The 25,295-nt window shown below is 44.4% G+C and overlaps 1 protein-coding gene across 1 annotated transcript in view; it reads left to right on the top strand.

The window, feature by feature from the left end:
• AOX1 (aldehyde oxidase 1) overlaps positions 1 to 25,295 on the top strand; it is a 77,068-nt gene that overhangs the window by 39,603 nt on the left and 12,170 nt on the right. The window contains exons 20-29 of the mRNA XM_047773182.1: positions 1,180 to 1,276; positions 8,034 to 8,158; positions 9,881 to 10,014; positions 11,777 to 11,864; positions 12,715 to 12,801; positions 13,931 to 14,122; positions 15,151 to 15,378; positions 20,806 to 20,901; positions 23,520 to 23,648; positions 24,598 to 24,672. Of these exons, the coding sequence (XP_047629138.1) occupies positions 1,180 to 1,276; positions 8,034 to 8,158; positions 9,881 to 10,014; positions 11,777 to 11,864; positions 12,715 to 12,801; positions 13,931 to 14,122; positions 15,151 to 15,378; positions 20,806 to 20,901; positions 23,520 to 23,648; positions 24,598 to 24,672 (1,251 nt within the window). The remainder of the gene's footprint in view (positions 1 to 1,179; positions 1,277 to 8,033; positions 8,159 to 9,880; positions 10,015 to 11,776; positions 11,865 to 12,714; positions 12,802 to 13,930; positions 14,123 to 15,150; positions 15,379 to 20,805; positions 20,902 to 23,519; positions 23,649 to 24,597; positions 24,673 to 25,295) is intronic.

Raw genomic sequence — 25,295 nt, forward strand, 5'->3', positions numbered from 1 at the left:
CATGCTGCTTTATGCCAAGGAACATAGACTTTGTTTCTACACAGTGTCTTCAGTGTTTTGAAATTAAAATAAAATCATGTCAAGAAGACAAAATATAAAAGCTTAGTGGGAATCAAAGAGTGATTAGACTTTGCAAATGTTTCTGGCCAGTTTCAAATTCAAACATTCTGTTCCCTTCTTAAGCCCTTTTCATTCACATGTTGCCTGCTAATTTCGTACATCCCTTCCCCACAATTTTGTTTTGGAGAATTTCTTTTTAGTAAGAAATTATGTGCAGAATACTTTATCAAAAATTGTGTTTGTAATCCTTTGCCCAATATTAGTGGCTAAATATCTTCCCATCCCCCGCAACCCACTTTCAAGCCAAATAAAATTCCAAATGCTCAAATAAATCCCACTCTTGCCACCCTCCCCAACTCCAACCAACCCATCTCTGACCAGTCTGCCAGGAATACCAGCATCAAATTCCAAACTGTGACATCATGGAGAAGAGCTACCTCATGTTTCCACCCAAGATTAAGCTCTCAAAGTTCAATCAACTGCATCAGAGTAGATTTAATCAAAGTCTATAGTAAGGAAACATCCCCAGCTCCCTGCACATTATAGTTCTTTTACCACTTTCCTGACCAAGAGGTATTCAGAAAATTGGCTCAGAGTTACTCAAAGAGTAAGCAGCAAGGGAAGTGGAAAAAGACTAAACTTAAAAAAAAAAAAAAAGATTTATAAAATTTAACTTCTGTTTTGAACCTAGAATAGATTTTTTTTTTTTTTAAGGGCTGCACCAGAGGCATATGGAAGCTCCCAGGCTAGGGGTTGAATTGGAGCTACAGCTGTTGGCCTAGGCCACAGCCGCAGCAACGAAGGATCCAAGCTGCATCTACGACCTACACCACAGCTCATGGCAACACCGGATCCTTAACCCACTGAGCAAGGCCAGGGATCAAACCTGCATCCTTACGGATCCTAGTCAGGTTCATTAACCGCTGGGCCACGAAGGGAGCTCCCCAGAATAGATCAGTCTTACATTAATAAGAAAATCATATTGAGTCCAGCCAGAAGTTTATTGTCAATCAAAACAGGAAGCACGGCCCAAACTCAAGAGGATGCAGCTCCAGTGTGGCCACTGCCGCGGGGCTGGGTCTCTTGCCCGGGAACCTCACTCTTCTATCCTTTTTCTAGGAAGCAATACAACACAAGTCCTTCTTTGAGCAAGAAAAGAAACTGGAGTATGGGAATGTGGATGAAGCATTTAAAATGGTGGATCAAGTTCTTGAAGGTAAAACCACCTGGAAAAAAATGAAGCGGGGAAGCCCCCCGGACCTGCCCAGCCGTGGCTCCAGATGTTATGTAGATGGTGTCTCCTTTTCCTGAAGGTCGGGACCCTGAGGCCCAGAAGGGTTAGGGCGTAGGACATGGTCCTACAGCAGCCGCTAAGCCGCAAAGCTGGACTGATGGCTTTTTTGAGGATCTCCAAGGCCCACGTGTCTTTCTCTTCCACCCTCTCTGAGGTCCCCTCCTCCCTCTGTCTCTGCTTTCTCCGTCCTCCCCTCCCTCCTCTCCCCCTCCCCATTTCTTTTCCAGACCTCCTTCCATTGTGTGTCTACATAATGAAAATGAGATTTCCCTCTTGGAAAATAGTTGATGTGAACTTCCTGATAATATTTTTGTCACTTTTTATTTTAAATTAGTTTTAAATTTTAGAAAAGTGGCAGAAACATTAAAGAAACTCCCAGTTACCCTTTACCTAGATTCCAGAATTAACATTTTACTCTCCTGGGTTTATCTGTCTCTCTGTCTCTGTCTGTCTATCTGCCTGTCTGTCTGTCTGTCTCTCTCTCTCTCTCTCTCTATATATATATATATATGTACACACACACACATGTACACACAGGCACACAGGGAGACCCATATGTACACACACATACACACTTTTTTTCTGACCCATTTGGGAGTAAGTTACTGACTTGATGCCTCTCTCCCCCTAAATACTAGTGTCAGTTTTCTAAGAACAAAGATATTATCTTACATAAAATGTTCATGTTCAAAACTAGAACATGAACACTTAATCTACAGATGCTATTCGAATTTTGCCATTTGTTTTAGTGATGCTCTTTAGAGCAGGGGAAAAAAAAAGAAAAGAAAGATTTACCATAGCTCTTGGGTGATCTGTGCTTTCTGCCACCATGCCCTGCTGTCATATGTGCTGTGGCATCTGTCCTTAACGCCCGCCACGCACGATCTGGTTAATCTAGATGCGTTGCTGGCTGGGCCTGGGCGATTCTGTACCATATCTCAGGGCAGAGAAAAAGTCATTGGCGTTGCCTGTCTTTAGGTGAATTTCCAGGATATTAGCCTCTAGTGCATGCTAGACACTACCACCTCCTTAATCTTCCTCTCTAACCCCGATCTCAAGCACAGGAAAAGTCCTCAGACATACCTTTCCCGACCATCCGGCCAGAGCTGTGTCGTAAGTAACCTGTCAGTCCAGCCATTGAGCTCAAAGCCCATCTGGTCTCTTTATAGCTGTATGAAACTTGAAGCTGGTTGGGGCTGACTGGATAATGTCACCTGGAAGCTGTAAAAAAAGACACCTTGCACTGTCACTCTGCCAGTATTCCTCAGTACCCTCTCTTGGCAGGGCAGTTCTCTGGGCTCAGTCTCCGTGTTTTAAGATCACCTGGATAAAATAGTATTGATCTCAGAAACCCATTACGAATATTATGAGATAACACATGTATGCTTGGCACAGAGCTGGGTGCACAGTAAGAGATCCATATTGTGAACAATAATTATTATTAGGCTTGGATGTTTTTTTTCTTCTCTAGAAAACGTTGTCTATTATCGAGGGAACACACCAGCAGGCATTCATTTATCAAATCAGTATTCCCAGTTTTTCACACTGTCAGATGTTTCTGAGACCTCCCTGGAGATTCCTCTGCCCCTTTCTTGGAATTCTGGAGTTGAGAGCCAGGGTAGCTCAGGAATCTGTTTTTGACAAATTTTAATAGTGCTCCAGGTGATTCTGAGAGTAATGAAATCTGGCAGAGACTCGAAGGGCGAGTTTGTTTTCTGAGAGAGGAGAAGGAGGGGGCATTTTTTGCAGTGAGTCCATGGTGAGAGCATCTTGGGAATATCTGTATTTAGGGAGTCCCTCTGCTTGTGCTCTAATATGCCCTTGCTCTATTCTTTCTATAATATGTTTTTGTGTGAGAAGTCAATGATTGTATTTTTCCTTGACATCTTATGTAATTATTTACTTTAGTTAGGAAAGACGTTCAGTCTCTCTCTTACTTGAACTTAACTTGCCCCACACCCTCTCAATAAGCGTAAAGGTTTTCCTCGTCTTGACTCACTCGTTTGAAGTATTTTTTTTCTTACTCCGCAGTGGTCATTTGGTTGAAAAATTCTTGACTACTTGTTTGAATGAGAGATAAATGGAGGTACTGATCAGAACAGCACTTTATCTGCCCCTTAGGAAAATAGGTGCTCCAAGAAAAAGAGCATTTAAAAATTAAATAGGCGAGCATTGCATGGAGTCTCAGACTATGGTTTTGTTTTTTTTTTTTTTTGTATTTTTGCCATTTCTTGGGCCGCTCCTGTGGCATATGGAGGTTCCCAGGCCAGGGGTTGAGTCGGAGCCATAGCCACCAGCCTACACCAGAGCCACAGCAACACCAGATCTGAGCTGCAACCTACACCACAGCTCACGGCAACACCGGATCCTTAACACACTGAGCAAGGCCAGGGATCGAACCCGAAACCTCATGGTTCCTAGTCGGATTCATTAACCAATGAGCTACGACCGGAACTCCCAGACTATGTTCTTGAAGGCAATGATATTATCATTGGTTTTTACCACTTGTGAAGATAAGCCTCAGCCTTGTCTGACACCGATGTCCTGACCCTTGAGAGGATTAAAGAACTCGATTTACGAATGAGCCTCCTGAGGCTAGAGAGACATGCAGTTGACCAGGAATCAAGTCTGTTTAAGTTTCCCAACCCTGAAGTTGGCGTTCTCTCCTCCACACTATGCTGCTTCTTATTCATCTCTTTAAAATTCTGTTAGCCAGAGTTCCCTGGTGGTTAAGGATCTGGTGTTGTCACTGCTGTGGCTCAGGTTCGATCCTAGCCTGGGAGCTTCCACATGCCTCAGGTGAGGCAAAAATGAATGAATAAATAAATAAAGGAAAATAAAATAAAAAATTCCTTTAGCTGGATGGGCTTCATGCTGAGAGAGTAGATGGCGAAGCAGGCTTTGCAGGAGACCTGGAAGCCCTGAAACTGAAACTACCATTCTGTCCTGCTGGGCAAAGTACAGAGAGACTACTTTACATCTTAATGGCTTTTCTTCTTTAAGGAGCTCATTAAAATGTAAATATGCCTGAGGGAGTCACTCCTAAACCCCTAAACCTGTACTGGGATAACATTTTATCTCAAGGGTTAGTTGCACAAATTGGTTTCCAACCTAGAGCTTTGAGAGCAGCACTGTAGGGTGAGGAGAGGGCAGCCTGGGTCCAGGACTGGGAGGTGGGCAGCGCTTTGTAACAGGGTCCTAAGGCATCGCCTACCTTAGAAGTTAAAGCAGAAACAGCTCTCTCTAGTATTTTTCTTTGCTCTGTGTTTTTTGAATAAGGTAGATATTTAACCAAATAAATTCTGAGTGGATGGGTGGAATCACTAATACTGAAAACCACGGATTGAGCCTACTGATAAGTGGGGTTTTCACTGTACATCTTTGATAAAACTTAGATTGAAATTGAGATCTGAGTTTTTGACATTCTAATTTTTGTGTTTTATAAAAGAAGCAGAATTTGTTTTTTCTCCTGTACTTTTTTGTTTGTTTTGTTTGTTTGGTTGGTTGGTTTTTAGGGCCACACCTGTAGCATATGGAGGTTCCCAGGCTAGGGGTCAAACAGCCACAGCAACTCGGGATCCGAGCTGCGTCTGCGACCTATACCACAGCTCACAGCAACACCAGATCCTTAACCCACTGAGTGAGGCCAGGGATCAAAGCCAAATCCTGATGGGTCCTAGTCAGGTTCGTTCACCACCCAGCCACCAAGGGAGCTCCCTCCTGTACTCTTTCTTTACTCAGATTGTGGAGAAGACGGGAAGTCAAGATTCCAACAAAAGATTTCCTTGGGATTCTCCCTCAAACAATGTACAAATCACTATTATTGGGTACCTTTTTAATTTTTAAAAGTTCTGTCTTCCACCTAACAAGGTGACTGACATAGTTGTGTTCTGGTTTTTTTGCCTCTGTTTTTTTCCCCCTGGCTTCCACTAGGTTACTCAAACATGCTTTAGAATTCCATTTTGATTTGCTTGAGTGTATCTCTAGGCTTTTTTTGCGGTAGTTCTAAATCTTGAATTTAAATTACAGTCTCTCTGGTAGCAACATTTTATCTTTTGGAATAAAGTTTAGAAACCTTACCTCCCTTTACTCTCTTATTTATAACATAATTGTCTTTGAAAATTTCTTCTATGTAGCATTGAAAACCATATGAAGCAACGTTATCATTTTGCTTCATATACAATTTAGAAACCTCAAGAGAAGGAAAGTCTATTGTGTTTGCCTGTGTTTCTATGCTTCCCATTGCTCTCTCACCTTTCAGATGTTTCAAGATTCCTTTTTTTTTGCATCTTTTTTTTAATCAAGCATAGTTGATTTACAATGTTGTGCCAATTTCTGCTGTTCAGCAAAGTGACCCAGACATCATTCCTTTACTTTTCCCTTTTTTTTTTTTTTGGCTTTTTGGCTTTTCTAGGGCTACTACACCCGTGGCATATGGAGGTTCCCAGGCTAGGGGTCTAATCGGAGCTGTAGCAGCCGGCCTACGCCAGAGCCACAGCAACGCAGGATCCCAGCCGCGTCTGCAACCTACACCACAGCTCACGGCAACGCTGGATCCCTAACCCACTGAGCAAGGCCAGGGTTCGAACCTGAAACCTCATGGTTCCTAGTCGGATTCATTAACCACTGAGCCACGATGGGAACTCCCATTCCTTTTCTTATAGTATCTTCCAGCACACAGGATATAGTTCCCTGTGCTATACAGTAGGACCTCATTGCTTATCCATTCTAAATGTAACAGTTGATACCATGTTTCCTTTTTAAAAAAATTATTTCCTCTCTGTTTCAAGAACTTCTCTTAACCAGTCATTATTTTAGGATAGTTTGTTGAAGACAGACTCTCTCAGCTTTCCTTCATCTGAGAATGTCTTGATTTCTTTTTCATCCGTGAAAGGTATTTTCATTGGATATAGAATTCTGACTTGACAGGTTTTTAGCACTTGAAGAAAGATGTTGTACCAGTTCCTCTGGCCCCCAGAGTTTCTGATGAGAAATCTGCTGTCTTTTGAAGTATTTTTCCCCCCATAGGTGAAATGGTGTTTTTCTCTCTCTGCTTTCAAGATATTTTGGTTTTAGTTTTCAGAAGTTTGACTGTGATGTGTCTTGGCATGAATTTCTTTGGTTTATCCCTTTTGGGATTTATCCTTTTTGGGATTTAGTCAACTTCTTGAATCTGTAGGTTTGGGTCTTTTACCAAGTTTGGAAACTTTTCAGCTATTATGTCTTTAGATACTCAACTTCAGTGACACAAATGTTCACTCTAATTTTAATCACACAGGTTTTTGAGGCTCTGCTCAAAAACCTCAGTCTGTTCTCTCTCTGCTGCTCAGGTTGGGCAATTTCTATTGTTCTGTATTCTTAATCCCTGAAAATGTCCTCCCTTTTGTCTATTCTGTTGTTGAGCTGATGCACTGAACCTCTTATATTTTGATTGTTATAATTCTTGGTTCTAGAATTCCCATTTGGTTCTTTTTATGTTTTCTGCTTCTTTTTATGTCTTCTGTTTCTTTGCTGAGATTTTCTGTTTTTCATTTGTTCCAAGTGTTTATGTAAATCAAAGCATTTTTGTGATGGCTGCTTTAAAATCTTTTTTTTGGCCACACCCATGGCATGTGGAAGTTCCTGGGCTAGGGAATCCTCACCACAGTAGCGACCAGAGCCACCGCAGTGACAATGCTGAATACTTAACACATTGTGCCCCATGAGAACTCCCTAAAATCTTTGACAGATAATTCCTATATCTCTGTCATCTCAGTGTTGACATCTGTTGATTGTCTTTTCTCATTTAATTTAATTCTTGGTATGGGTGATTTCCGACTATATCCAGTTCACTTTGGATATTATGTTATAATATTTTGGATCTTATTTAAACTATTTGACCAGAGCAGCTCTGACCCTGAGTTGGGGAGGAAAGCGAGCTCATGCTTTGTTATTGCCCCTGGGAGCAAGGAAGCCCAGGTTCCCCCTATAGTCCCCACTGACACCAACCCAGCAGAGGGTTTAGGGTACCTCATTACAGCTTGATAAGGGTGGATGTTAAGCTCCCCACTCAACTTCTGGAGACCCGCAGTTTTTTCTGTAGTGTTGGCTGGAGCTCAGCTTCCCTTTTCCCAGTTCTTTGGCTAGAGAAAATAGACCTTTTTTGGTGATTTTTTTTTTTTTTCCTGTCTTTGCATGTTGGCGTTTCTGGATTTCTGGCTTCCTTGGCAGCAAGTCTGAGATATATGAAGCAAACAACAACAAAACCCACTGAACTCATCATTTTGTCTTTCCTTGGGTCCCAAAGTCCCTAGCTGGTCTGCCTCCTCCTTTACCTTTCAGAGTCTTCTTATGTTTCTTTCATTACATATAATGTCAGGATTGCTAGCTGCACTGTGAAGGAACAGGGAGAAGTACATCTCCTCCATCCTGCCTTGGATCTGGAGTTCTCCTTGCTGTAGTATTCCACTCTGGAAGGGCACATACCTTTCCCTAGGAATCTGTGACCTGCTGTATTGGCAGAAATGACAATGCAGATGTGCTAAAAGCTAAATATGATTGTTTGTGGCCCTTTACCATGCAGCCTGCTGCCCCAGCAGGAGCTCCATTGGTGGAATTTCTCCATAATGAGGTAACAGCTGGGGGTATTAGCTGTCCCATCTGACAGACACCTTGATTCTGGTGTATTTTCCTCTAACAGGTGAAATACACTTGGGCGGTCAAGAACATTTTTATATGGAAACCCAAAGCATGCTTGTTGTTCCCAAAGGAGAGGATCAAGAAATGGATGTCTACGTGTCCACACAGTATCCCAAATACATACAGGTAACGTGGGGTATGATGGAGTGGACCTGGCTAAGCCAATTCTGTCAGCAAAATATACCAAGAACAGTTATAGATAAAAGTGTCATTTTCGAAACTGGAAGAATTTGGAGTACAAATAGCCATATCCATTTGGGTATTAATAGCCATATAATTTCAAAACTTTTAAGATAGTAGTAGTAGTATGAAAGTAGCAGCCTTCTTGTTTGTGGATCTGTAACTTTAAAACCAGCTATGGGATCAGCAGATCTCTTTTGCTGTACTCTTGGCCCCGATAAGACTGTGAAAGAAATTAATATAGTCAACACTGCTTTATATATAGAAAAATCGTTATGAGAGTAGATCCTAAGGGTTCTTGTCATAAAGAGAAATTTTTTTTCTTTTAATTTACCTAATGACAGGATAGATGTTAACTAAACCTGTTGTGGTAATCAATATATGTAAATTCAGCCATCATGCTGTACACCTTAAGCCTATACAGTGATGTATGTCAATTACTGCTCGATAAAACTGAAAAAAAAAAAAGCCCAACATTTAACGAAGGAAGGCCTGCCCTCCAAAACCAATAACCTGACTCACCTGCAGCAATTAGGAAATAGTGTTGGACAGAAGGCAACCAAATGCTAAATCAGCTAAGTCAGAATTTACATCAGTGGAAGCATGAAGAGAATGGAGTTTGCGAAGCACTAGAATCATCTGGGAAGTCCATGAAGATAAAGTCTGACGTCTAGATTTACAGCGAGAGTGAGGTTTGTCTAGATGGTGAGAAGAGAGGCCATTGCCAGGCAGTGCCACACCATCAAATGCCACTCATCCATCCATTCGCCCTTCCCTTCTCCCAACACTTTGTGCCTGTGTCCTCTCTGCCAGGCAGCATGCGTGTAAAGAAGGAGGAATAGAATGAAGCCTGCCCAAGCTGGAGTGGAGGATGTCCCAAGGGCTGGCTAGTATAAGCATCAGGGTGAATGTGAGGGGAACAAAGCCCTGCGGTCTGGAGTCAGTAGGTGACAAGGAGCCAGCATCATTCCAGAGCAGGTGGGACAGTGGGAATGTTGTGGAGGATGAGAATGCAGAGAAGGTGGAACACTGAGAAGGGTGGGGTGAACCCCATTCCAGTCCTGGAATACTCCTTACTCCCTGTGTGATGGAGGGTCCCTCACTTCACTCCTCTTGGGCTTCCCACCTATAAAAATGCATTGTTAGGACTTAGTCCTCAGACATTAGGATGGCAAGGAAGAGCAAGACCTGCACCCAGGGAAGACCCACTGACCAACTGAATCCAAACAGGAGGCGAGGAGTGCTCATTCTCCAGTGGAGACAGTGGTGTGCGGGGAAGAGACCCAGCCTGAGAGGCTTGGAAGGTCACCAGATCTCACTGCTGCAGAAAATAGGGATTCATCTGGGAGTAGTTCATGGGAAACTACCACTAAGGTGGTGGTAATTTTCAAGGGGGGAAGTTGCTTTAAATTTTCTTATCACAATAGTATCTCACTGATATTGAAAGGACTACTTACTATTGATAAATTTTGGTGCTGTCGCTACAACCAAATACTCAGGGCTGAGACCAGTGTAGATGGCTCTTAGGTTATTGGAAATCATCCCATCGTTCAGTATAACCACACAGTGTGTGTATCATGCACAACATTAAGGAATCAAATGTGTAAGGATCGTCCCACTCCCTTGCTGCAGATGGGTCAGATTAATGAGAACGCTTACCATTCACAGGACATAGTTGCTTGGATCTTGAAGATTCCAGCTAACAAGGTCATGTGTCACGTAAAGCGTGTTGGTGGGGCTTTCGGGGGGAAGGTGATAAAAACTGGCATCATGGCAGCCATCACCGCCTTTGCTGCAAACAAGTAAGTGGAGAAAATCTGCTACATAGACTAAAAATAAAATGAGGTCATGCTGACTATTCCCAATATTGCAGTCAGAGGAAGAAGAATCTGTTTCAAGGTTATTTAAAATCACATATAATACCCAAGCTTATTACAAACAAATACACTACCAGCTTATTACAACTTCTTATCTTATATTGCCAGACTACATAATATAAAACAAAAATGAAAATCAATTACTGAAAAGAATAAAAACCATAGCAAAAAAATTATACTACCTGAAGAGTAGACAGAAACAAATATGGAAAGAGTAGGGTTACTTGTCCTTAGCACCTGTGTATGTACTGGTCAGTTCCACCTTTTGAAATAGATATTTATATCCATATATATATCTCAAAATGTTCATATATACGTATAGATTGATATAAATATAGCTATATCTCAAAAGATTGTATATATTCATATACATAAACACCTTTTAAACATTTTTTTGAAATATAGTTAATAATGTTGTGTTAATTTCTGCTGTACAGCAAAGTGACTCAGTTATACGTGTGTGTGTGGGTGTGTGGGTGTGTGTGTGTGCGCGTGTATTCTTTTTCATGTTCGTTTCCATTATGGTTTATCACAGGATACTGAGTATAGTTCCCTGTGTTATATGGTAGAACCTTGTTGTCTATCCATCCTATATATCCTAGTTTGCCTCTCTAATCCCAAACTCCCAATCCTTCCCTCTGCCATCACCCCTCTCCCTTGGCAATGGTAAGTCTGTTCTCTATACCTGTGAGTCTATTTTTGTTTTGTAGTTATGCTAGATTCCACATAAAAGTGATATCATATAGTATATGTTTTTCTCTTTCTGACACTTAGTATGATAATCTCTAGGTCCATACATATTGCTGCAAATGGCATTATTTCATTCCTTTTAATGGCTGAGTAGTATTCCATTGTGTATATATACCACATCTTATCCATTCACCTGTAGATGGATATTTAGTTGTTTCCATGTCTTGGCTATTGTAAATAGTTGCTGCAGTGAACACAAGGGTGCATGTATCTTTTTGAGTAATAGTTTTGCCTGGGTATATGCCCAGAAGTGGGATTGCTCAATCATATGGTAACTCTATTTTTCATTTTTTGAGGAACCTCCATACTGTTTTCCATAGCGGCTGCACCAGTGTACATTCCCACCCACACACCCTTAATTTAAATGGAGATTTTGCTTTTGGTATGCTTACCTTTAGTAATAGTACCATTTTCCTTTAAGGGCATCAAAATATTACCCTAGGAAATTGTCTTTGGAGCAGGCACACCCAGAAGGCTTGAGTTCTTTGCTAAGTGGTATAGGTCACTTCCTCTATCCCATGACACAAAAGACCTCGATTCCAGACCTGTCCTCTGGGGAGGACCTGGCAGTCAGACACCAGCCGAGCTCCTCCATTTGCAACCATCTATAATGTGGCCTTGGGACTGTGTGCTTGTGAGGAGGTTGTTATCACAGTGGGCAATAACCCCAAAGCAATGCCCTGGAGCCTCTGACGCCCACGGGCCCTCTCTCATTGGTCATGAGTGCCAGACACTGGGTGCTGACCCACCGGGAGGGGTGGCCCCTGTGTGCACCTGAGAGCAGCACTGCCTGGGCTCAGGGAGTGGCTCTGTTGTTCTGCCTTTTTCCCCTCATGCTCTCACTGGGAGCTTCATAAACCCCAGATAATACCTATTTGGTAGAAGAGTTTCACTCTTGCTTCTTTTTTTTTTTTTGCTTTTTTTTTTCCTTGTTCAGGCACGGTCGTGCAGTCCGCTGCATTCTAGAGCGAGGAGAAGACATGTTAATAACTGGAGGCCGCCACCCTTACCTTGGAAAGTATAAAGTGAGTAGAAGAAGAGGGAGGGATTATGTCTTAAATACCACATTCCACAAATGCAGAGGGCAGCATCTGGGGGGATTAAAGAGAAGGGGGTTTTGTGTGCTTATTTGTCCTACTTTTTTATATCCTTCCCCACCCTTCCTTTACTATTATTATTATTATTAGTTGCTGTTGTAGCTAAATACCTATAACTTAAAATTTACTATCATAACCATTTTTAAGTGTACAGTTCAGTGGCATTAAGTACATTCACTTTGTTGTACAATCATCACCATTCATCTCTGGAATTTTTTTTTTTTTTTGTCTTTTTAGGGCCACATCCACGGCATAAGGAGGTTCCCAGGCTAGGGGTTGAACTGGAGCCTTAGCTGCCAGCCACAGCCACAGCAACTCAGGATCCGAGCTGCATCTGTGACCTACATCACAGCTCACGGCAACGCTGGATCCTTAACCCACTGAGCAAGGCCAGGGATTGAACCTGCATCCTCACAGATACTAGTCAGATTTGTTTCTGCTGAACCACAACAGGAACTCCCTTTGTCTACTTTTCCATCAAGGCTTTTGGTTGTTGAGTTGTTCTTTATACATCCCAGGTCGTAACCTCTCTCAGATACATGGTTTGCAAATCTATTCTCCCACTCTCTGGATTGCCCTTCACTCTGTTAATTGTATCCTTTGATACATGGAAGCTTTAAATGTTGATATAGTCCAATTTATTTGTTTTTTTCTTTGTTGCCTATGCTTTTGGTGTCATATCCAAGAAATTATTGTCAAACCCAATGTCATAAAATTTTTCACACATGTGAAACTAGACCGCCAGCATCAGCATCAAAGGTCCAATCTCTTTTTCCAGGTTGGATTCATGAACAACGGCAGAATCTTGGCCCTGGATATGGAGCATTATACTAATGGAGGCGCCTCCCTGGATGAGTCATTATTTGTAAGTGTTTTAATGAGCAAATTCACATTTTGGAACATGTTACATAAAATAATAATTTTAAAAATTGAATAATTACATTTTATATATGTGTGTGTGTGTTTGCTTTTTAGGGCCACATCTGCGACATTTGGAGGTTCTCAGGCTAGGGGTCAAGTCGGAGCTACAGTTGCCAGCCTACACCACAGCCACAGCAACTCGGGACCCAAGTCACATCTGCAACCTACACCACAGCTCACAGCAACACTGGATCCTTAACCCAATGAGCAATGCCAGGGATCAACCCGCCACCTCATTGTTACTACTCAGATTCATTTCCACTGTGCTACAACAGGAATTCCAAATAATATTTAGTTATAAAAGCATAAAGGTTCTCATTGCAGGGAGCAAGTAGCCACATGTTAATTACTGGTGCCCCCCAGAGTGAGCCCAGTTAGTAATAAAAGCATAAAGATTCTCATTGCAGGGAGCAAATACCCACATGGTAATTATTGGGGCCCCCCAGAGTGAGCCCAGAAATATTGGCTGAGATAACACATCTGTGTGTTATCTCGGTGATTCCCAAACTTAGAGCTCTTTTCCCACATGCAGGTGTTAGATCTTGTTCTTTGGCCCCACTGATGTTTTGAACTGGGTAACTCTGTGTTGTGGGGGCTGCCCTGTGCATTGTAAGGCGCTGAGCACCAGCACTGGCCTCCTTCCAGTATATTTTAGCAGCACCACTACCCTCCAGTTTTAATGGCCGAAAATATCTTCAGACATTGGCAAATGTCCCAGGAAAGAAGAGGAGAAAATTGCCCCTGGCTGAGAACCTATGCGTTAAACCAAACAGCAACAATTTTTTTCTCCTATTTTCCAGGGTATTCTATTTTATTTTTTCTTTCTCAGCCTCACCTGTGACATATGGAACTTCCCAGGCCAGGGATCGAATCTGAGCTGCAGCTGTACCCTATGCCACAGCTGCAGCAATGCCAGATCCTTAACCCACTGCACCACAGCAGGAATACCCAGGATATTTTATTCACTGCATTCTGTAGACCGTTCCTGGCCTGGTTTTGGTGTGAGGTCTCAAGATGGTGAAACAGGTCGAGAAGGACACGTGTCTCATCGCATCATCTCTGGATTTCCCCAGGTCGTGGAGATGGGACTTCTGAAAATGGAAAATGCTTACAAGTTTCCCAACCTGCGTTGCCGGGCATGGGCCTGCAAAACCAACCTTCCATCCAACACAGCTTTGCGAGGGTTTGGCTTTCCTCAGACAGGGCTTATCACTGAGTCCTGTATCATGGAAGTTGCAGCCAAATGTGGGTTGTCCCCTGAGAAGGTAATCCTGAATTAGTCTCACCTTCAAAAGATAGTGAATTTTAGAGGTGGGAGGGCCACTGGGGGTCCTCACGTTGAGGAATTTGAGGTCCACGGGGGCTACGTGATTTGCCTGAGTTCACTCAACTAACTAGTTCATACAGAGCAGAACTCCAGAGTTCAGTGGTCCTTGTCTTGCTCAGGCTCCTCCTCAAACATCCAGGGACAGGGGCTACTGCGGCATGAGCCCTAGATTCACTGTTGGTGAGAAGCCTCCCCTGGTTGGGGTTTCACTGCTACCAACCAGTTCCGTCAGACCCATCTTTCCTCTGCTTCCTTGACATCTCAGGCGGCTGTCATTTGCGTCACTTCAGTTACTAAAATGGTCTCCTTTCAGTTCTTTAAGTCTTGGTCCTAACTTCCTTCTTAACAAGCTCGGCTCCCTTCCTTGCGCCTCTTCCACCCAGGACCTCGGAGTGGAGCTGGGGCGGGGAAATGGTGAGCTCTCTGCCCTCGTCCTGCCCTGTGCTCCTGCTGTGGGCGCTGGCAGTGGGGGAGAGGAGGACCAGGACAAGGGGTGTGCTCTCTGCCCCTTGTCCCCCCGTGTGGGTTATATTTAAACAAACTCTTCAATTTTCCTGTTTGGGCGTAAGTGGTCTTCTCTTGCCACAGCATCTGAAAATTCCAAATCCTGTAGGTCAGGTTGCTTGGAGATTCAGTTCTACATTGCCTTTCAACACATACTCACAGTACAGCTAGAATTAAGGGTCTACAGTGTACCTGGATGAGTTATACATGAGGGATAAGGAAAAGATTCCTTCTTTTGAACTTGCTGAAAAGCAGCATCAAAAGCATGTTTGATAGAGGCCCTGAGTAGAGGAAGAGGAGAAAGTTATGTGTTGGGAAAGACTTCAACATGGAGTACATTGAACTCACTTTGGGTTTTCTGGAAAGAGCAGAATTTGACTAGGAGGTCAATGGCTGGAAGAGGCTATATCTGCCAGGTGCCCCCCCCCCCCCCCCCGCCCTTTAATCTCCTTCTCTTGGCAGGTTCGAACAATAAACATGTTCAAGGAAATTGATCAGACACCCTACAAACAAGAGATTGATGCCAAGAACCTGATCCAGTGTTGGAAAGAATGTATGGCCATGTCTTCCTACGCCCTAAGGAGAACCGCTGTGGAAAAATTCAACTCAGAGAACTACTGGAAGAAAAAGGGGCTGGCCGTGGTCCCCCTGAAGTATCCTGTCGGCACCGGATCACTTGCTATGGGTCAGGTCAGTTCTGCAAACAGACAAGTCAAAAGGTGTTGAGGAAACTTTCCATTACGGCGGATTAGCCATACGGTTACAATATCTAATTGTTAAACTTCCCCAAGGTTGTGCTCAAGTGAACTAGTTTTTCCCCAGAGAAGACGAGAGCTACTTTACCACCTTGCCCAGGGCTGGTGACAAGCACTCTTGCTGGGAAGTCGGGAGACCCGGCATCTATTCCAGGCCCTGACATTTAACAGCCAAGCCAGCCCACTCTGGGCCCAGATCACTCAAGCATAAAGTAGGGGTGGGGACCAATGACCCCAAGCCTCCTCTCCAGCTACTTGGATTCTGTGAAAGAGAAGCAATGAAATAGAAATAGAATGCTGTGAGGCACTTGGTACCCCTCCCTTTTTTGGTGGGTTGGGCTAAATTGAACACAGAGAAATAAATCATTTAAATAATTTTTACTAGACAGGCGCTTTAACCAGCTAAGCCACGGAGCCAACACTTAAATAATTTTTAAACACAATTAGTAGGTTGTTTTTTTTTTCACTTTATGGCCATTAAAAGTATGAAAGGAAGGACTGAAAACTCTGTTCTTATCATTTAATTCCTTTAATTGATTAAATGAATTCCCTGCTTGGTTGCTAAACATCATTTGCAGTTTCCAGCTCTTCACTCCTGAGTGGAACCTACCCCAAACAGCTAGTGCTCTGCTCTCTTCTAGCTTATTGTACAGCAGGCATGTGGGACCCCCCATATACAGATGCATATATATACATACATGTGGATAAGGTGGCAGACCCCCTCCAAACTGTGTCACTCCCCTCTGCAGGTGTTAACCAAGAGTTAACACCTTTGGCAGAGCCCTGAGGAAGGTACAACGGGTGCCTCGAGTGCTGACCAGAATAGAGATAAATGCAGGTGGGGCTGTGAGGAGCACTGTGTAAGCGTGTGTTGAGGCCGGGAGAAGCTGGGAGGGAGGTCCTTGCCCCACTCCCACAGCCATGGTTCACCCGGCTTCCTGGTACGGCTGTGACGTAGTCAGCAAAACGTTTTCCCGCAGCTTCAATTGTGTGTGGGTTCGCACAGAGGAGCTAGAACCACACGGGTGGTGATCTGATTGCAGCCCTTCCACTCCTCTCCTGCTTATGAGGAAAAAACAACACAGAGCTATTTAGTCGTCTGCACACAATTTAGTCAGATGAAGGAGAGAGCTAAGAGGCTGTGGTTGAAGAAGAAAGGCAAAAACAAGATTATTTAAAAGGAAGGGAGTGGAAAAAACTGCCCCTAGAAAAGGGTTCGTGAGCAGCGACCCTTGGTATAATCTTAGTTTGGGGGTAAACTGATTAGCCAGCAGTCAGCAAATGGTTGGTCTGGGCATCTGTCCTTGAGTCCACCAGCCAGGATCATGGGGAAATTCATCTCCATTGTGTAGGAATCTTCTGGAAATCCTTGGGCATGAGGCTGTGGGTAGACATGGCAGGCTGTTCGTATTCAGTGGTTGCTTAATATCTGACCTCCACAGAAGACTGTGTCTGTCCTCTTTTCCTTGTCAAAAATTTCTCAAAAGGTAGATGAAAAAGAATGATAATTACTGAGCACTTGCTGTATGGTAAGTGCTTCTAGACTTTTTCTCATTCAGCCCTCGGGGCAACCTTTAAGACTGGTAGCCTTATTTTAGAGATGAGAGTCTGAGGCTCAGAGAGCTGAAATAACTAGCCCAGAATCCCACCGCTGCTGAGAGGCAGAGGCAGGGCTGGAACTCAGGTCTCAGAGGCCCCAGGAGCTGCACCTTGTCAGCTTCATCAAGCTGCCTCCCCTTCCAGTGGGAACGCAGGTGGGTTTCAGCTCCACTGGGGAGAACTTAGACAGAAAGCAACAGCACAATTTCACTCTCAAAGGCTCCTGAGAAGCTCCTCCCTCACACCACCCCTCCCTCCCATCCTTCCCTGGAAACCAGCTTCTGTGCTGAAACCATTTGCTCAGGGCTGAGTCGGGGAGTCAAATCCAGGCATTTGAGACCAGTCAGGCTGCTTCTGGAAGCCATATGCTGAAAGTGTCCGCTCTGAAGCAAACCAGATAGAGCAGGGAAGTGGAGCACCTCCCGGGTGCAAGGCCCTAGGCTGGGTGACATGCAGTTTCCCTCCTGACTTAACCCCCTCATCTCTGTTGGCTGGTGTGGTTCTATTTCCTAGAAGAGGGAGCTGGAGCCCATAGTTCTCTCTCTTGCCCAAGAACATCCAGCTAGTGAGCGGCAGAACAACCCAGGACTGTGCTCCCAGCAGCTGAGGCCCTCAGACATGCCTCACGGATGTTCTACTTAATTCCTAGACGTGGGCACCGCAGGGCACACAGTATCTAACGAGCCTCTGGCACCGGGCACAGAGGAGGAACTCAGTGTTTGAAAAGCTGAGACATTTTGAGCATCTGTGGGATCAGAGCAAACATCTCCCCAGCACCAGCAGTCATTGCTTGAGGATTTAAATTTCACAAAGTCCCCAGTTTATATCAGAGAACCATCTGTTCCCACAATCCAGCTGTGGCCATTTCGTAGATGCAGCTTTGCAGAATTATCTTCTGTGGCGTTAACAATGAACCATGCGGTAGTGCCACTTAACTGAACCAAATTTGACATTTTAAACGGCCTGAGAAGACTGCGGCGGCCCTTGGGACAAATTCCTCCCAGTCTCGGATAGAACTGCTGCCCCGGACGCACAGGCAGAGCGCTGCTGCCAGCGGGGGTCACATGACGGAGGATACACACAATCCACCGTTAACTGTAGCTCAGTCACAAGTGCCCACTACACCTTTCACCCACAAGCAACATCTGAATTGCTGCCAGAGCCAACAGTTGCTGGCAGGCGAAATAAGGTCTATAGGCTTAAGGACCAGACTGAATGGCTATGCTGTTGCCAGTACATTTATCAGATGTTTACTGAGTGCTTCCTATGCCTGAGGTACTGGGGTGCATTGCAAGGGATGCTGAGGACGTGGGCTTTCCTTTCCGGGGCCTCACATTCCAGCAGGTAGAAAGAAGTGTCACATGATGGGGCCCAGGAGAAGCCCTTGCAGCTGGCATTGCCTGCCCTCTGATGTGCAACCCAGGGCAGGCAGCTCTGGGCGCCATCTAGAGGATGTCACCCCTTGTCTTTATTGCTTTGAGAATAAATGGCCTGGAGCACAACAGTGTTTCTAGGACTAATGTGTCAACAGACTGTAAAGCATGCTTGTGGCACCTCCCCAAGGCCCTTGGGTGTGATTATTAAGGTGACAATGACCTTCTTAAGGTTCCAAGAGTCTCCCTTGGGCCGAGGACACCTTTGTCCTCAGAGAAGGTATCTCCCACATCCCCATAGTCTCAATACATCCCTAGTTTGCACCTGCTGACCAGGTAAGAAGAACCCATTTTCACTGTCAAAGGGCCTTATTTGCCCTTTGCTTGTCATTCACTGGAGTAGTGTGCCCTTTGGATGCCAGGGAAGAGGCAGTTCTCCAGGAGTGGCCCATAGCCCACAGGTTGCTATGAAGGGCCTTCTGGTGAGCAAAGACTTGATCTAGGAATGCAGTCCTGTCCTTGGGTTTATCTAGTGATAGACAGGTAATTCCATGGACTTTTTTTTTTTTTCCCTAGGGCCGCACCCATGGCATCTGGAAGTTCCCAGGCTAGGGGCTGAATTGAAGCTGTAGCCGCCGGCCTATATACCACAGCCACAGCAACGCCAGATCCAAGCCACGTCTGTGACCTACACCACAGCTCACGGCAATGCCAGATCCTTAACCCACTGATTGAGGCCAGGGATCGAACCTGCATCCTCATGGATGCTAGTCGGATTTGTTTCCACTGAGCCATGATGGGAATTCCTCCCTTGACTTCCAGTTCTGACTAGGGTTGTTTGTAAGTAATCTAACTGAGTAATGCATGCCTTACTAAAACTCTGGCTTCATTCAATGGAAATTAGCTTATTACCAGAATTTTCTGAAGATCTGTCTTTACAAATCCTAGATTATTATGCCAGTCTGCATAGAAGCTTAGATGTTAAGAAACCTAGCCTATACCTTCTAGCGACCCCTGGCTGGCCCAGACTACATCTAAGGTTGGCACTTCTAGTTGAGCAGCCACAGAAGTGTGCCTCACAGGCCTCCCAAACCACGGTGGGACCCCTAGAAGCATTTTCTCTAGGACCGCATGCTGTTAAGATTGCTCTCACACTAGAGACTGAAAGTGAAGAAGCCATTCATGTTTCCCACAGTCTCCTGGGAAATCTGTCTTCTGGGCCATCTCCTCACCCCTAGCTTAGCCCCAGCAGACTTGCAAGAAGGCCCATTCCTACTCATTGTAAAACATGTTTATCTTACTTAGATCCTGGGTGTTTTTGGCCACAGCAGCCTTTAATTCTATTTTAGCTGTTCGGTTCCTTCTGGATCCCTGTGCGGAGCTGTGTGTTGGATTAAGATTACAGGAGTTCCCGTCACGGCACAGCAGAAACAAATCTGACCAGTATCTATGAGGACTGCAGGCTTGATCCTGGCCTCGAGCAGTGGGTTAAGGATCCAGCATTGCCTTGAGCCCGGGTGTAGGTCACGGACACTGCTCGGATCTGGCGTTGCTGTGGCTGAGCCCTAGACTGAGGAACCGCCATATGCCACTGGTGTGGCACTAAATAGAAAAAAAGAGAAAAATATATTACTTCCAAGTTCTCTTCCAACTCTAAAGCCCTATGGATTCTGAGCCAAGATGGGCTTAGCTCATTTTGCAACAAGAAAGTAGTGTCTTCCTGCCCCATCTTTGGATTTTTTTTATATATGTAATGTTTATTTTTTTCCATTATAGCTGGTTTACAGTGTTCTGTCAATTTTCTACTGTACAGCATGGTGACCCAGTCACACATACATGTATACATTGTTTTTTCTCACATTATCATGCTCCATCATGACTAGACATGGTTCCCATCGGATTTTTATTTTTACTTCTCTCTTGCACACATATAACTATGGGGATATATGTTCGTGTAAGCAAGTCTTTTCCTCTTCCCTAAACTGTTTATACTTAACTTTGTATTTAAAACTGAATCCTCCCCTCAAAAAACCCCCAAACCTAGGTTGTTCCAGCCTGGGTCAGGGGTTGGGGGCAAGGGGGGTGATCCTTGAAGGTCCCAGGGCCCTCAGCTGTCCTACTGAGGAAATAGTAGCTTAAGAGGCATAATCCTGCCGCAGACTCACCACCGTCCAAGGACAGTGTCTGGCTCATTGTGGGGGAATCATGAGGCAGCACCTGCCCTGAGCTCTGCTCGGTGCGCTCAGGACAGTGGGGAAAGTGCCTGTGTGTGTTTTGGTGGAGATGGAAACGAGGGGATCCTTTCCAGGGAGAGTGTTTTCTAATTGACAAGATGTAACATGGTATTAGTCGAAAAGATCATGGCAGCTGTTTTCATCTTTTTTGCTTAGGCTGCTGCCCTGGTTCACATTTATCTTGATGGATCTGTGCTGGTGACTCACGGTGGAATTGAAATGGGGCAGGGGGTCCACACGAAAATGCTTCAGGTAAGAAAGCCAATAATTGGATTAAGATGGATGTGTGCTTGTAGATATGTGTATGGGAGAGAAACTAGGACTGTACGTTTTCTGTTCCAAAATAAAAAAGATAGGAGACTTTAGCTCTGACTGCTTCAACTGCCAAGCTAGTCACAGAAACTAGGCAAACAGGCTAGTTTTGTAACTGCCCCTCCTAAAAGAATGTAACAGAAGAGCCTCCGGTTGTCTTATTACTAAAGAAGGTTGTATGTTCATTTGCCGCTTTTCTTTGGATATATTAACAAGTGAGTTGTCTTTTTGGAACCTCTGCTGGGCAATACAAGGATGTATAAGTTCTGATATATGGCATTATGTCTTGCCCTTCTTATAGTAAGGACTCTGAACAGTGGATAATGTGCAAACAAACAAACAAATTTGATATTTCTAACCAAACTGCCAGTTTTCTTTTGGCTCAATTATTTTAGAATAATTTTTAGCAACTATTTTGCTGATCATTATACTATTAGGGAATATAAAACATTTGAAAGGAAAAAAATGTTAAAACCCTGTACAATCCCACCCTTTAGCAATCATCACTGTTCTAAGGTCTATTTTGACTTTTTTTATTTTTCAAAAATCACAAGCATTCTGGTTGTATAATTTAGTATCCCGACTTTTTCACCTGTCCTGATATAGAGTGAGCATTTCCTCCTGTCATTTATTATTTATTTATTTATTTATTTTTGCTTTTTAGGGCCACACCCGCAGCACATGGAAATTCCCAGGCTAGGGGTCAAATTGGAGTTGCAACCACCGGCCTACACCACAGCCATAGCAATGCCAGATCCTTAACCCACTGAGCGAGGCCAGGGATCAAACCCACAACCTCATGTTTCCTAATCAGATTCGTTTCTGCAGTGCCACAACGGGAACTCCCCTCCTGTCATTTAGAATTCCTTTAACCATCCCCAAATGTTGAACACTTCAGTGAACATTTTTGTTCACAAACCTGTGGTCAAACCAATGATTATTTTTTATTTTTTAATTAATTTTTTTTCTTTTTAATGGCTGCACCTGCGGCATATGCAAGTTCCCGGGCTAAGGGTCCACAGAACTGCAGCTGCAGACGACACAGGATCCTTAACCCACTGAGTGAGGCTGGAGATCAAGCCTGCATCCTCACAGACACTATGTCAGGTTCTTAACCCGCTGAGCCACAATGGGAACTCCAGTGATTAACTTTTTTTTTTTTTTTTGTCTTTTTGCTATTTCTTTGGGCCACTTCTGTGGCATATGGAGGTTCCCAGGCTAGGGGTCGAATCGGAGCTGTAGCCACCGGCCTACGCCAGAGCCACAGCAACTCGGGATCCGAGCCGCGTCTGCAACCTACACCACAGCTCACAGCAACGCCGGATCGTTAGCCCACTGAGCAAGGGCAGGGACCGAACCCGCAACCTCATGGTTCCTAGTCGGATTCGTTAACCACTGCGCCACGACGGGAACTCCCAGTGATTAACTTTTTAAATAAATTACAGGAATGGAATTACTGGGTCACAGAATATATCTTAAATCACTTGACATGTATTGCCGAAGTATTTTCCAAAAAGTACCCATGACATTATACCACTAACCAAGATTGTATGTTATAGCTTGACAAAAATCTTAGATAATTTGATAGATAAAACTATCTCATTATTGCTTTAATTTCTACTTCTCTGATTATAGAGATACAGAATATGTATATTCTTTCATATTAACAGTCACTTGAGAATTATCTGGTCATACCTTCCCCCCTTGTGGGGGTGAGACTTCAGCATTTTCCTTCTTGGGCCACCAGAAACCTTTCTGGTCTAAGCCTGTGCACTCTGTGTAGACAGTCTTCTGAAAGCCAGTGACGAGGGAGGGCTCTGTATGCCAATGCCCTTGTCACAGCTGTGGGCAAGCTCTACTAAACCACACTGCTAGCAGCAAAGAGAATTTGGGACCAGCTGAGATCAGTGGTATGCTTTTGCCCCATCATTAAACACGAAGGAGAGACACAGCAGCCAGCTAAGTCCTTATACTGGCCAGCAGCCCTGGCACCATCTACTTCTGGGATCTCCTGTTGGTGCCGCTGCTTTAACACGGCCATTGTCCTTACTCCGAAGGGCTCTTTTCCTGGAGCATCTCTGCAAATGTGGATAAGGCATCTCCACTCTGATGAAATCAGCTTTGCTAGAATTTTGCGGAGTGTGCAGATAGCAGAGGCCTGGAAAGTATAGATTTCTTGATGACAAAGACATGCAGCGGAGCTCCCTGCCTTGGCTTGGGGCCGCCACTCCTCTTCCTGGTGCTGTTGCACATAAAAAAGTCAAAGAATACAACTATAAATGTAATAAATTCATTGAGTAATAAACACACACACACACACACACACACACACACACCTACACACACAAAAAAGTCAAAGGAAAAGCATGTGGCCTCAGGACTGGGGGTCTGGACTAGTCACAGGGTTTTTAGACAAGAGGAGCTTTTTGTGGCTGAAGGAACTCAGGGTTCTGCCGCTTGTCCCTGTTGCATGTTCACACACATGCTACCATGTGCATATATGCATGGGTCTGTGACTAACCAGAGAAACGTAAAAGAAAATCTCTTCTAAAACCCAGGTGGCCAGTCGTGAGTTGAGGATGCCATTGTCCAACATCCACCTGCGTGGAACAAGCACAGAAACCATCCCTAATGCCAATATCTCTGGAGGGTCCGTGGTGGCCGACCTCAACGGGTTGGCTGTAAAGGTAAAAGTCATGGCAGTGGCGCCCAAATCATTAACCTCGTCAAGGCTGGAGCTCAGAAGAATCAGTCCAGCTCTGATCTCTTTCCCACACCCCCTTCTGGGAAAACTGCTGCCACCGCCAGTCTGGGGCTCTGTTGGTATATAGCACCCAGCCACTCTCCTGCGTGGGAGTTTCTCCCACACTCCTGACATCTCACTGGTCCCCGGGTCCTATCAGTTCCACTCAGAGGTATCTCTTTCCAGTTCCAAGTTGCAGTAATGTGGCTGCTTCGGCTCCGACTCATGCCGCTTGCCAGGGCCGTGGCAAGGCTCTGTCTGTCCACCCCAGTTTCATTGCTTTTTACTCTGGCTTCCTGCAGCCAGAGCACGCTTTCCAGCAACAGAAGTCTGACCATCTGTGCTTCACAGTGGTGGCTGGTGGTTTGCCACCAGTTTTTCTATTAAGTCCTGTCCTCTTGGCGGGACTTACAAGGCCCCCATCTTGGGCGGTCTGCCTTTCAGACCGGCTCACACTGTACCCCCATCACCTCTTACAGGGCTGAGTGGGTTCTTCCCCCTCCATGTTCCATGGGCCCTTTTTTTTTTTTTTTTTTTTCTAAGGACTGGCTGTTTAGGGCCGCACTTGCAGCATATGAAGGTTCCCAGTTGAGGGGTTGAATTGGAGCTGCAGCCGCTGGCCTACACCACAGCCACAGCAATGCCAGATCCGAGCCATGTCTGCAACCTACACCACAGCTCATGTCAATGGCAGATCCTTAACCCACCGAGTGAGGCCAGGGATCGAACCCACATCCTCGTGGATACTGGTCGAGTTTGTTTCTGCTGAGCCATGATGGGAACTCCCCATGGGCCTCTTAAATAAGCCTATGTAAAAGCACATATCCTGAGGTTTTGGAATTGGGGATTACATGAAATTATAATCATAATTTTAACTGAAAAATAATCCCTAGGATGCTTGCCAGACTCTTCTAAAACGCCTTGAACCCATCATCAGCAAGAATCCTGGTGGCACTTGGAAAGACTGGGTAAGAACCACTGCTACTTTATGTTTTATGTTAGAAAAAAAGAAAGGAGAGGGGAGAGAGATGTGTGAATTAAATATGAATAGAAAGAGCGCTTTAAAACTGTGGTGCTTTAAAAGTTACCACAGTTCCCTAGTGATCAGTGGAAGCCACTGCCTCTTGGCGTGTGAAAATCTTATCACAGTAAGTTGGAAGAACTCCTACATCTGGGACAATTCTCAGAACAAGATGGTTCTTCTGTCCAGAATTCTTGTTTTAAGCAAGAATTAATTAACGTTTCTTCCTATGGAACCTAAATATTTTCTAGATAATAGCTGTCAACCTGTTTGTTCTCCTTTTGGGGGGTCCATCATTCCTAAAATTGGAAGACAGCACGGGAATCCTTCTATAAAAGTAAAAATCATATAAACACTCATTTAGAAATAGGAAACCAAGCCATTTGGGCATATATTCAGCCAATTATAGGCACTAAGTGGAACAAAAATATTCCACTGCTTCCTTTGATCTACTTACAATCTACTTGGAAGAGAAGACACACATTCTAGAATTTCTACGATCAACTAGAACACGTGTCAGTATAATGGATTCTAAATTACCAGCTGGTGTGGAATGGCTATCACTGCAGG

The sequence above is a fragment of the Phacochoerus africanus genome, chromosome 3, assembly GCF_016906955.1.
Source record: "Phacochoerus africanus isolate WHEZ1 chromosome 3, ROS_Pafr_v1, whole genome shotgun sequence".
Lineage (NCBI taxonomy): Eukaryota > Metazoa > Chordata > Mammalia > Artiodactyla > Suidae > Phacochoerus > Phacochoerus africanus.